Raw genomic sequence first — 12,348 nt, 5'->3', positions numbered from 1 at the left:
TGGTTTCATGGTGGGCCAGTTCAGGGGACTGATGTGGATAGCATTTTTTGCTTAGGTTGTTGGTTTTTTTTGTCTTGAACCAATTTTCAGCCAAGTCAGTTCTCTGATCCAGCTCTTCATATGCTCAGACATTACAGGGAGCTATCATGGTGTAGAGAGGACTAAACCAAAGAGGTCGAGCTTACAGTGGCTTCAAGCAGTGGTGAAATGTAGTTTTAAGACACTAATCCATAGCAGACATGCTGACAGAAAATTGTATTAGAGCCTCAATTAATTAAATCATGTAAATCATTGTTAATTGAACTAAATATTGGTCAGCAGGAAAATGTCATGAGTGTTACAAAAGCACATGGAAGGGAGGAAAGGAGGGAGCTCTTCAAAGAAAGTGAATTAATAAGAGGAACCAAGAATGATCAGAAACAAAAGAAGGCAATGATAAAAACCAAGTCAGAGATTAGCATTTTTTACAATTAACAGGAGAAAAAAAGACCTAGTTTATCTTAATTTATCTTTTGTTCAGGAAAAGTATATACTTGTACATTTATTTGTAGGTTTTATTATTTTGTAATTTAAAAATAGAACAAACAAAGCATTTGGCAACCATTAGTTTAGCCACTCCATTTGTGCATTGTGATTTCACTGTCCCTCCCCTTTGGCAGAGTCATTAACTAAATCTGGGGAGGGCCTCTGGAGCTTGTGTGGTCCCACTGTGAGCAGGTTAACTAAAGCTGGTGGCTCATGTCTGAGTCCAGCCCAGGTTTGAATATCTCTGGGGAAGGAGATTTCACAGGATCTTTGGACAGCCTTTTCTTATATCTGACCACCTTCATGGTGATGGGTTTTTTTTTCCTTGTACCTCCATGAAGCTTCCTGTCTTGAAGCCTGTATCATTGCATCTCATCCTTCCCTTCTTAAAATCTGACTGGAGCCTGGCTCTATCTTCTCTTTAGCCTTCTGCTAGGTCACTGAAGACAGAAATAAGATCCCTCTCTAGCCTTCTCTTTTGTACTGTCTGGATTTGCTAAGTGCTCAGTAGTGTACGGTATTTTTAGTATGTGTCTGTAGGCTGAGGACTTGAGAACTGCCTGCTAAGACCAACACATGAGGTGTACAGTGTGCAAGTTTGGTCATCTCAAAAACGCCACGTGCCTATGTACACTTGCTGTGGCAGCTCCTCCTTGTTAGACTGTTTTACAGTGAGCTGAGTTCAGATGTAGTACAGAGCCACTCGCTTTTAATTAACCCAGAATGAATCTGGCTTGCCTGTTTTTCTGACTTGTTTTCTGTCCCTGGAGATGCAAAAACTAACAACTGTTCTTGTGATTCCCCACCAATTCTGAAAGAGCTGAATAAATCAAGCAAAATTGCAGAAGTCTGTATGGGTTAATTGTTAATTGAATGCTTAGACCAAAAGCTTTGGTGCTCTAGATTTAAATGTACCCCCCATTATCTGCTCAAATGACATGAAGTTAGAGGGCTGTATTTTGGAGTATTTCCACCATCCACATCCATGCTTGCATCTTAAGGAAAGGAAAGTTAGCATGAGAAGTTCTGGCTGCTACTCAATTTTTTGCTTTATCCTCATCAGGTAGAAGTGATGTAGTATTTGTCTTAGGCTTCAAGTAACATACAGCAAATATCTTGGAAAGAATGCTGCAGCTAGGTTGTCACCATCACAAGAGATAAGGAGGGAGACCAATCAGCAGAAATTGCTAATTTAGACACTTCCTTGCAAAAACTTTGTCCTTTGGAATTACCTATAGAGCTGAGATGAAGAGGTAAAAGTCTGATTCCTGTTCTCTGCATAATATGTGGACTAAATTAAGCTGTGTCAAATGAAATAAAAAGCAGTCCTGGGAGCAGGGACTAAATGTGCCCCATCCTCACTCCTCTGCCTGCTCTCAGCTTCTTTTGCTCTTCTCTAACTCCTTATGTTCCTGACAGCATGGGGTTCATTTCTATAAAAATCCACTGCTAGGGACAGGGAGAAAGCCTTTTTTTTTCCTTTCTGCCAGTGTTTTCCTTGCCTTATGCCAAGCACGTTCTGTGAAGTTTTCCTGGGATCAGTCTCCATGTGCTGCATAGAGTAGCATACAGACTTAGGTCTAGAAGAACACGCTTCTGGTCTAGGTTTCTTACTTCACAGGAAGGCCAGATAGGTAGCAACCTGTTCCATTATTTTTGTTTGTTTAGGATGGGGTGGTGGTGGTTTGTTTTCATGCATGGGTTTCATTTTTTTGCAAGGTATGCACCTTTCTTTGCTTTTACACTGGTTTGATAAACGTAAGATTAGATGTTCAAGTGAAATATGTCCCTCGCTATTATAACTAAGAATAAAAGATCTGGGGTGGCTGCAGAAAGATTTGGCTATGTCTTTTGAAGGGAATATTTATTTTTGGGGTATCTTGTTAATCTGATTGTTTGGTATTGTGTTTCTCTCTCTTTCTCCTTTTCTCTCTCTCTTTCTGCTCTTTTTGTTTGCTTTTTTTTTCCCTTTAGGCCCTAGATGGGTTCTTCTTTGTAGTGAACCCAGAAGGTAATGTTGTGTTTGTTTCTGAGAATGTGACACAGTACCTAAGGTACAACCAAGAAGAGCTGATGAACACAAGCATATATAGCATCCTGCATGTAGGGGACCACAATGAATTTGTCAAAATCCTGCTGCCAAAATCTTTAGGTATATATATATATATATCTTTTCCTCATATTTTATCACTTATTTAACCTTGATTTCATAAATCACTGTTTCAGTAACTTAAGTTAATGTTCTTCCATTACTTGTACTTTCATAATATAGACTTTATTTATTTTTAATGTATATATAGGCTGTACGAATGATTAATATTATTATCAAAAGCATCCTCCACTCTTTCCAGATTGTTCATTGATAAAATTACTCTTCGTAACTCATGTTAGCTGATAATTTTTAATGGATCTCTGGGGTGAATCATTAAGAGACAGCCTTAGCTACATGAGCTCTCTGTTAGTTCTCTGTCTAGGCTGGTTATTGTAAGAATGGCCCAAGAAAGGGAGAATATGTAAGAAAAATAATAACATTCCTTATGCTTGAATTTTAATTTCTGTGGGTTTAGTTTCACCATTATTTACCCTTATCTTTTAAAAGTTGGTTTTGTTAGTTGCAGCCATTTTTTGATTCATATTAATACTGGTTTTTGGAAGACGTGAAAAGAAAGTTAATACTGGGCATCTCATTTACTGACAGCAGTTTAAAAAGTATTATGCAAGTCACTTTAACATTTTATTACATACTCCTGAAGAATAAAAAATATAAATGGCTAAGCCCCATAAATGACTGCTGTTACTGCATTTTATGACTGCGGAGGGCAAGTGAGGAGTGCTTTAAATATGACCCTGCTGTTTTCTTATGTGGTGTTACATTAATTCCGTCTGACCTATATTTGTGCATCTCAGGATTTTGTTTCCTTTTTTACTTGTCTTAAGCACTGTGCTAGGCTTTAGTTTTATCCGTCACTGCACCAAGGTCGTTCTCATCCCTTCAGCCTTTCCCGTTGTAGCTGAGACTGTGTGTTTCCATACATTCCCAATTGCATTGCTTCCTTTTTTTTTTTTAAATACCTGTAATTTTCTTTCTGTTTTTCATCTGGACACAGATCTTTTTTAAATGCTTCTGTCTCTTGTATTAATTACTTTAAAATTCAATGGACAGAGCCTATATACTGCCTTATTTCCTCAGGTATATAAATGCACTTGACCTGCAGAGTAGGCTTTATGCTGTAGTGTGTAACTTTTATATGCACCAATATTTACACTTTTACCCTGTTTTTCTATTATGTCGTTATAAATTGCTTGAAAAAAAAAAAACAACCATGACAGCTGAACAAATTAGCAGTGCCATTAAAATATGAGAAAATAATATTTTATATTACCTTGTTATGTGCTGGTTTGGGCTCTAATACTAAAAACAGATTGTTGTTGTTAAACAACCTTGTTTCCCAACCAGTTTGTAAATCACCTTAATTTCCTGTGAGTAAGTGCAGAAATTAATTGCTACCAGATTTATCTCACTATATGATCTTATGATCTTTGCTTTGCTCAGTGAATGGGGGATCTTGGTCTGGTGACACTCCTAGGCGTAATAGCCATACCTTTAATTGTCGGATGCTGGTAAAACCTGTTGCTGATTCTGAAGAAGGCCATGATAACCAGGAAGCACATCAGAAATATGAAACTATGCAGTGCTTTGCTGTTTCTCAACCAAATTCCTTCAAGGAGGATGGTGAAGGTAATTACCACTTTCAATTTCTCTTAGTCTTTTCTCTTTCCATGCTGATGAGGGACAGCAGTTTCAGTGCAGGTGATAAAAATGTGGTCACGTTGATAAAGTGGCTTCTAAATCCTGAAAAAGGTAAAAACTGTAAGCTGTTTGCTTTTTCATTTATCTATAGCAGTGCACTTTCATCTTGAATTATGAGTCTATACACTTGCATGCACCTACCTTAAAGAGATATCCCAGTTTTGTATCACCGCAGTTGTAAGAAGAATGTAGCTGACTGGGAGGAAAGTTTCAATGGGCAATTTTTTGAGTTCTTAGTATTTGAAGACAGTTGTGGTTCACCATTTCCTTTACTACTTCAGCAGGTAAATTTCCTCAGATTGTATTGTAAGTATTCAGATAAGTAAAAATGGCTTATTATGAAGCTGTTTTCTCAGAGACAGCAAGCAGTTGGGGCATGTTTAAGAAATGTGGCTTAGAAGGTACAAAATGGTGAGTTCTGAAGGAGTGTGTTCTCTGTGCATGTCATATATTCTTTTTTATTACTTGTATCCTGGGTGTTTGAGCTGCTATAGGGATATGTGTAAGTGTCAATAATTATGAGCTGTGGTGGAGTCCTTGATGATTTTTCTTGTAAAAAAGAAAAGAAACCACCCCTCCCACGTTGTTTAATGTTGCAGGAAATAATGAAGTTGTAAAACCACTTGAGTTGAATCTGTCCTTTTATTAATGCAAAATCTACTCTTTTGATCCAAAATTATTTAAAGAACTTTTTAAAAATACTTCTCAATTATTTGTGGAAACAAAATTTTCCTCTTCTACACATATTACTGAAGTAACATTTTTCTTTAAGATTTGCAGTCTTGCTTGATTTGTGTTGCAAGAAGAGCTCCAATGAAGGAAAGGCCCCTTCTTCCTTCATCTGAGAGCTTTACTACTCGCCAGGATCTACAAGGTATTGTGAAATAGGAGTTTTTAATTTCTTCCTCGTTCCCCCCTCAAAAGGGGAAATTGCTGTAACAAACATTTTATCTGAAAACAGGCAAGATAACTTCACTGGACACGAGTACCATGCGAGCAGCTATGAAACCTGGCTGGGAGGATTTGGTGAGAAGATGCATTCAGAGGTTCCATTCACAACACGAGGGAGAAATATCCTTTGCCAAGAGGCATCACCAGGAAGGTTAGGTTTAATATTTTTAGCACTTTCTATATTTAACCTGTTTGTCATTTATGTTGATTTGGTTCTCTTTGTTTTATTTACATGGAACAATCAAGGGCTACTGGCAGTCCCTTTTTCAATCTGATTTGCCTAACACACACTGGCTCTCCAGAGAGGTTCTGTACCTTTCTCCCTGTTTGTTTTAGCCTGCTTCTTATATCTGTGACATATTGGAGGGTGCTTTAAATCTTCAGTTTGTCAGAATTATTTGAAAAAGACAGACCCTTGCATGTTTCCTACCAAAACATTCACTACCCATTATTCTTCAGAACCTCAGCTCTCACATTGCAGTTCATGGACCTGTATTCATTTTCTCTACAAAAATGGACTTTTTTACTGTCACATTTTCTGTGAGAAACACTCTGTGTGAATTATCAAAGATGCAGCACTCATGCTATGTGGTGGAAACCTACACTGTTGTACTGTGTCAGATAAGTGTGAGAGGGTACACCAAAAGCACCCCTACTCAGTCAAGAAATATGGTGGGTAAGATGTAGGAGAGCACTGGATTGTGAAAGGTTCCCCATGAGGTTTCTGTGGTAGTGACTGAGTCAGGATTTTTCTTTTCATAAAACCCTAATACTGCTAATACTAGTAACACAAATCCAAATTGCTAAAGACAAATAACCCCTTATAGGCCACAGGGAAGTCCTTTCAAAACCAATGGGGAATAACTAGAACATTTCCAGTGAAGGAGCATCATTCTTTGGGTTCATGTTTGTCGAAGGGGACTTACAGCTGGCCTGTAACAAATAGTTGCCATGGTCATTAAACAACTGGCATACTGTTTTGGAAATTCCAACAGGAATCTCAGATTATTCAAGCAAATATTCTGTAATACGTTCTGCTTTCATGAAACCTTCAAGTTTCACATTGGGAGTGTGGGGGCACAGAAATTCTGTGACCCTTTATATTAACAGCTTTTGAGGTACATGCAGTAGGAGCGCTAAAAGTTCACAGCCTTCTGGTGGGATTTCAGAGAGAGCTGAAGGAGGCAGTATGCAATTAAAGTTACAGCAGGAGTTTAGAGAGCAGTTTCAGCACCTGTCTCTGCCAAAGGAGATTTTAGGACTTGCTGTTAAAGCATCCAGCTACTTGTTTCTTCAGTCCTCTTCAAATGATGACCAAATTAGCAGCTCCTACATCCAGTGCTGAGATTTGAGGGGGCCTCTCTAAGCTGTCTGTGAAGTGATAAAACTATACGTCTTTTGAAGTTTCCACTGCATCGTTTTGCAGGAGTGGCCTAGGATCGTCATATAAACTGTAGAATTAGTCTTAAGTGAGGGGACTCTCTACTTGTTGTGGAAGTTAAGAGAGTGAGTGATAAGAGGAGGAGGAAGAACCTCTGGAATTGCTTTCCTGCAAGGGATCCAGCACTAGAGAGGAGTGATGGCTGATAAGTTTCCTTCCCCTCCCTGCAGCATGAAGAAGAAAAAAAATTCCTATCTTGGCCATTAGCAACTTTGCACTTGACTGAAGAACCTCCTGCATTTTTAAGTCATTCTGAGATTAGAAGCAAATAAAGTAATGGTCTCCTACATGTAATTCAGTGTTAGACTGCAAAAAGAAATTGCAGCATGAGCTTGATAAACAACAAAACCCACAAAGATTTCAAATTAACTCTCAGTATAAAGTGCAAAATATATGGTAAGTTTTTATTGGCCACAGTCAGAAAAATAGCATTTCCTCAAAAGGAATACGGAAACATTCTTGTTTGCTTTAAGAATTAGTTTGGAAAATGATTTAAGTAGAGATTTCACTTGTATCCTGTTGGCATTGAGTACTGGAATTTCCTGATGTGGTATATGCTAAAGTTAAGAGCTTTGGACCTTCTGGTGCCCAAAGGTTAAACTGAAACAATGACATACCTAACAGTGAAATTTTGCTTTGTATTGTTTCACAGTTGTATGTTTTTGTTTTTCTTTACATTTTTACTCTGAAAACCCCCTTCTGGTTGTTTAAATCATGCTTCCTGTTTTCCTCACTGCCTAAATAATACTTTCAAACCTTGCAGAACAATATATAACGGTGGGGGGGACGGGGAAGGAAGGCAATCATAGCCAGTCCTGCAAGGCTGAAAATCTGGTAGCTCTGTAGAGGAGCCTATTTAATAAAGCCGCAGTCAGAAAACCATGTCATTTCATTACCACAGGAAATATTATAAGACAAGCAATGAAATGAAGATCAGATGATACTATTAATTTTTATAAAAAAAGAAAGAAAACCGAAACCACAGAAAATGTCTGTGTATGAAAAAAATAGAAAGTTAAAAGTGTTCGTATCCTAATTTTTCCCTAAACAATTATATGACAATTCTGAAGTTAAATAATTCCCTCCTGCCATATCTGCAATCCTCATGTGATAGCTTTTGAACGAGGAATTGGAAATCATCAGACTGTTTTCATTAATGGCAAAAAGAGAGAACAGTAGAATAAATGTTTGGAGATTTGATTTTCCCCAACATGATTTTTGTTTTAAAATAAAGAAATGTTGCAGAAGTTAGAGAACTGAATTTGTTGAAGTACAGATTTACACTGAAAACTTAAGGGCTGCAGAACATGTGCCACAAACCTGAAAAGCAGTCGTATCTAACACTGGAGAAAGATAACAAAGCCCTGGTTTTGGTTTAGGTGATTGTCTTTGTAATTTGTTTGAGCTGTATTTTTTTTATTTGTTCTTTTAGAAGTAATAATTTTGGTTCCAGTTCATATTTCTAATTGTTCCCATGTAAGAGGTTTATGTACTTTTTAAATTAAAGAAGTAGTGAGAGTAACTGGTACAAAATACTTTAAGCAGGAAATAAGGAGGAAAAGATACAGGCTAAGGGAAACAGATGATCTAGAAACTGAAGACATTTGTATTAATCATTGTGATGTAGATTATACAGATGGAAAAATGTACGAGCAACATAAGTAATTAGACACATATTTGATGAAAAGCTAAAGGGACAGCAAGGGCTTCCTGGTCCACTCCTGAAATATTCTGTCTTTTATAGTATCTGTCCTGTTACTGCTATCATTGCTTATAGGTTTTCTTTTGACCACGTGGAATCCTTTTTATTTTCTATTAATCTCATCTATTTATTTTCTTTTTTAATTTTTTTAATCAACAGTGTCCATGGTATCAGTGTCGATGGATTTAGGACATCAGACGTGGAGCTACCAAGCTGCCTCTTCTGTAGTTTGTGATTAATTTTTATTCTGTTCTTTGCTTGCTCGCAGTGCTGAGGCAGGGACTAGCCTTCAGTCCTGTCTATCGGTTTTCCTTGTCTGATGGCACTATCGTTTCTGCCCAAACGAAGAGCAAGCTCATCCGTTCTCAGACGACTAGTGAACCTCAGCTTGTAATCTCCTTGCATATGCTTCACAGGTAATCCTGGCCAGTTTGTTACATCCACATACTGAGAGACAAGGAAAGTACAAAGTTACCTTGCCAAAGCAAATAAATTGTTTAAGGCTGGTAGACAATCAGTTGGCCTAGAACTGATAGCATGAAAACAAAGTAAATTTTGAAATAAATGCTTACAGCAGGAACAGACTAAGATTATTTCAGGATTTACAAATGCCATGCTTGATTTTCACATCAAGATCTTCCATTAAACATACAGAATTTCCTTTAGTCTCATGTTCTTAATTTCAGTATTTTAATTTCCTGTATTTTGCATAGTAGACAAAATAATATTTCTAAATGTAATTAAATCTAGAAAACGTTGAAGGATTAAATTCCTGTTGTTCACAGTCAGTCATATGTTGGGCTTCTTTAAATAATATATTATTAATATTAGAACTGCATTTTAGGCAAACTGCATATTTTAACTTCTTGTCTCTCTTCATTCCTTGTGTTTTCTGGTGCTTGGACTAGTGGCTTTCACCTGTCCAATCCTGAGAAATGTCATCACTATTCATTTTTTTGAGAAGAGGCATAGGCAGTAATATCTTAAAGTGGAGGATGAGTAATCACTGACCTGATAACTTCAATGTAAAATCTGAATTAAGTCATTGCATGTCCTGGTATGTTTGTGTCAGATTTTGTTTCAGATTTTAGTTGCTGGTAATAATGTCAATTTTGTTTCCCTATATCCACAGTACCACTTTTTTAAGGGGAAGAGAATAGCTCTAAATGTAATTAAAACTGAAAACATTTTGCAGAGACTGTAGATTTGGAAACTGATCTGACCAACAGCTGTCTGAAATTTGTTTTCCTTGGATTGCTGAAGATAGTATTTCATGCAGTAAAATGTAAAATTTAGCAAAAAGAACCATTAAGTTAAAAATTGTACTTGCAAATATTCTTGCTTTTTTAGCAGAACACTGGTACTATTCTGTTTGTAATAAGATTTTTAAAATCCACCTCTCTTTTAATAATTAACGTTGTTCACGTTTGCCTTTATACCCAAGGTAACAAATGTAGAGTAACAAGCTTCACTGCCCTGTGTGCTTCAGCTCTTCCACTTCTTGTGCTTTAGCAAAATGAAAAGGTTTAGCTGTACTTACCCTGTACAAGTAGGAATGGTTTTTGTCTCATCAAAAATACATACTAGGAATGTTCTATTAGTATGTGGTTTTGGAAATCCAGACTTGATTTGATTTTTTTTCAGAGAATCATTTTTTTTTCTTTCTAATCTACTTGACTCTGTGTCTTTTATAGCTTTTAGCATCTGGGAATATGTCTGATTTTTCTGATTTAAGTTTAAATACAGAAGTAAAAAGTTTATTGCATCCTCCCATAAACTAATTAAAATCTACTGAGGAGTGACCTTCAGGTGCTCTCATGAAAGCTTTGTGTGTGTGTGTGTGTTTGTGTGTGTCTCCCTCTCTTCTCTTTCCTCCGTCTTAGAGCCTACATCTCTAAAATACAAGTTTCAACTCCCATGTGTGTGGGCTTTTTCTTTCTTCTCTTCTTTTCCTACATGTCGGTGCAGGACTGGATTGCTAACAGACTGTTCCCATTCTGCAGTAGTATCCAGTAGTTCTGTTGGCTCATATGGTGGTTTGGAGCAGTATTGAAATACTCTGGCAGTGTAGAAATGTGACTTTTTCAACTTTCTTTTCACTATGAACTCTGTGGGCAAATAGCCCACTCCGGCCTTGCGGTGGGCCTAACTCACAGAAATCCAAAACTCCAGCAAACAGCTGTCCACAGCTGTCTTGTGAAGCATGTATTTGTTTGGCTCATGTGTTTCAGATGAGCTTTCTGTCAGTTCTAGAAGTTAGTTCTTGCCAAATTGTAAAGAAGAGATGTGCATTAAAGGGAGAGACTCTGAAATGGTAACCTATCTGCATTTCTAATGAATCTCATTGAAACGAGGTATAATTTTGCTTTTCCTCTCTTCCACTGATTTGTTAATGAGGTAACTGAAAAACCACACTGTCAATGTGCAGCCATGTTGCAAGCTGCATATCACTTTTGTCAAATTGTCAATTTGTTTCTAATTGTAGGTTCGTTGTGTTATTTTCAAATGAGGTTTGAGGTTTTGCTTCTTTTTCTGTAATGTAATTGCAAGTTGGCCACTGTCATTTTAGCTAATAGGTTGTTTTTCTTCCCTTTGCCACATAGAGAGCAGAATGTCTGTGGAATGAATCAGGATTTGACTGGACAAGGAATGGGGAAGATATTGAACCCACTTAGCTCCAGCAGCCCTGCCCATCAGGCCATGTGCAGTGGGAACCCAGGTCAGGATATGACCATCAGTAGCAATATAAATTTTGCCATAAATGGCCCAAAGGAACAAATGGGCATGCCAGCAGGCAGGTTTGGTGGTTCAGGGGGAATGAACCATGTGTCAAGCATACAAGCATCCACTCCTCAGGGTAGCAACTATGCACTAAAAATGAATAGCCCCTCACAAAGCAGCCCAGGCATGAACCCAGGGCAGCCAAACTCTATGCTTTCCCCAAGGCATCGTGTGAGCCCTGGAGTGGCAGGAAGCCCACGCATCCCACCCAGTCAGTTCTCCCCGGCAGGAAGCTTGCATTCGCCGGTGGGAGTCTGCAGCAGCACGGGAAATAGCCATAACTACACCAACAGTTCCCTGAATGCACTTCAGGCCCTCAGCGAGGGCCACGGCGTTTCTCTAGGATCGTCGTTGGCTTCACCTGACCTAAAAATGGGAAATTTACAAAATTCCCCTGTGAGTATGAACCCTCCTCAGCTAAGCAAGATGGGAAGCCTGGACTCTAAAGACTGCTTTGGACTATATGGGGAGCAATCTGAAGGTACAACTGGACAAGCAGAGAGCAGCTGCCATTCAGGAGAACAGAAAGATAGTAGCGACAGCAACATGCCACCAGTTGTCAGTGGCGAGAAACCTGATGGACAGAATAAACTGCACGATGGAAAAAGCCAGACAAAGCTCTTACAATTGCTGACCACCAAATCAGATCAGATGGAGCCTTCGCCTTTGTCCAGTACCATGGGAGACGTTAGCAAGGACTCCACGGGAGGGTTGCCTGGGTCTGGTTCGGCACATGGAACCTCGCTCAAGGAGAAGCATAAAATTTTGCACAGACTATTGCAGGACAGTAGTTCTCCTGTAGATTTGGCCAAGCTCACAGCAGAGGCCACAGGCAAAGAACTGAACCAGGAGTCCAGTAGCACAGCTCCTGGTTCAGAGGTGACTGTTAAACAGGAGCCAACGAGTCCTAAGAAGAATAATAATGCACTACTTCGCTACTTGCTAGATAAAGATGATACTAAAGATATTGGTTTACCAGACATGCCCCCAAAACTGGAGCGGTTGGACAGTAAGACAGACCCTTCCGGTAGCACAAAGTTAATAGCTATGAGGACAGAAAAAGAAGATATAAGCTTTGAGCCTAACGAACAGGTAAGCAAATCTTTGCATTATATGTGAATTAGATGTTCTAGGCCT

The 12,348-nt window shown here is 38.5% G+C and overlaps 1 protein-coding gene across 6 annotated transcripts in view; it reads left to right on the top strand.

The window, feature by feature from the left end:
• NCOA2 (nuclear receptor coactivator 2) overlaps positions 1-12,348 on the top strand; it is a 190,143-nt gene that overhangs the window by 139,622 nt on the left and 38,173 nt on the right. For all 6 annotated transcript variants that reach the window (XR_007888563.1, XM_051610141.1, XM_051610142.1 and 3 more), the window contains 6 exons: positions 2,500-2,677; positions 4,079-4,264; positions 5,109-5,210; positions 5,298-5,438; positions 8,699-8,846; positions 11,034-12,303. Coding sequence is in view for 5 of the 6 variants with exons in the window: in XM_051610141.1 (XP_051466101.1) it covers positions 2,500-2,677; positions 4,079-4,264; positions 5,109-5,210; positions 5,298-5,438; positions 8,699-8,846; positions 11,034-12,303 (2,025 nt within the window). In the remaining variant the exon portion in view is untranslated. The remainder of the gene's footprint in view (positions 1-2,499; positions 2,678-4,078; positions 4,265-5,108; positions 5,211-5,297; positions 5,439-8,698; positions 8,847-11,033; positions 12,304-12,348) is intronic.

This window comes from Apus apus, chromosome 2 (assembly GCF_020740795.1).
Source record: "Apus apus isolate bApuApu2 chromosome 2, bApuApu2.pri.cur, whole genome shotgun sequence".
Lineage (NCBI taxonomy): Eukaryota > Metazoa > Chordata > Aves > Apodiformes > Apodidae > Apus > Apus apus.
This window is presented reverse-complemented; position numbering and strand designations above follow the sequence as displayed.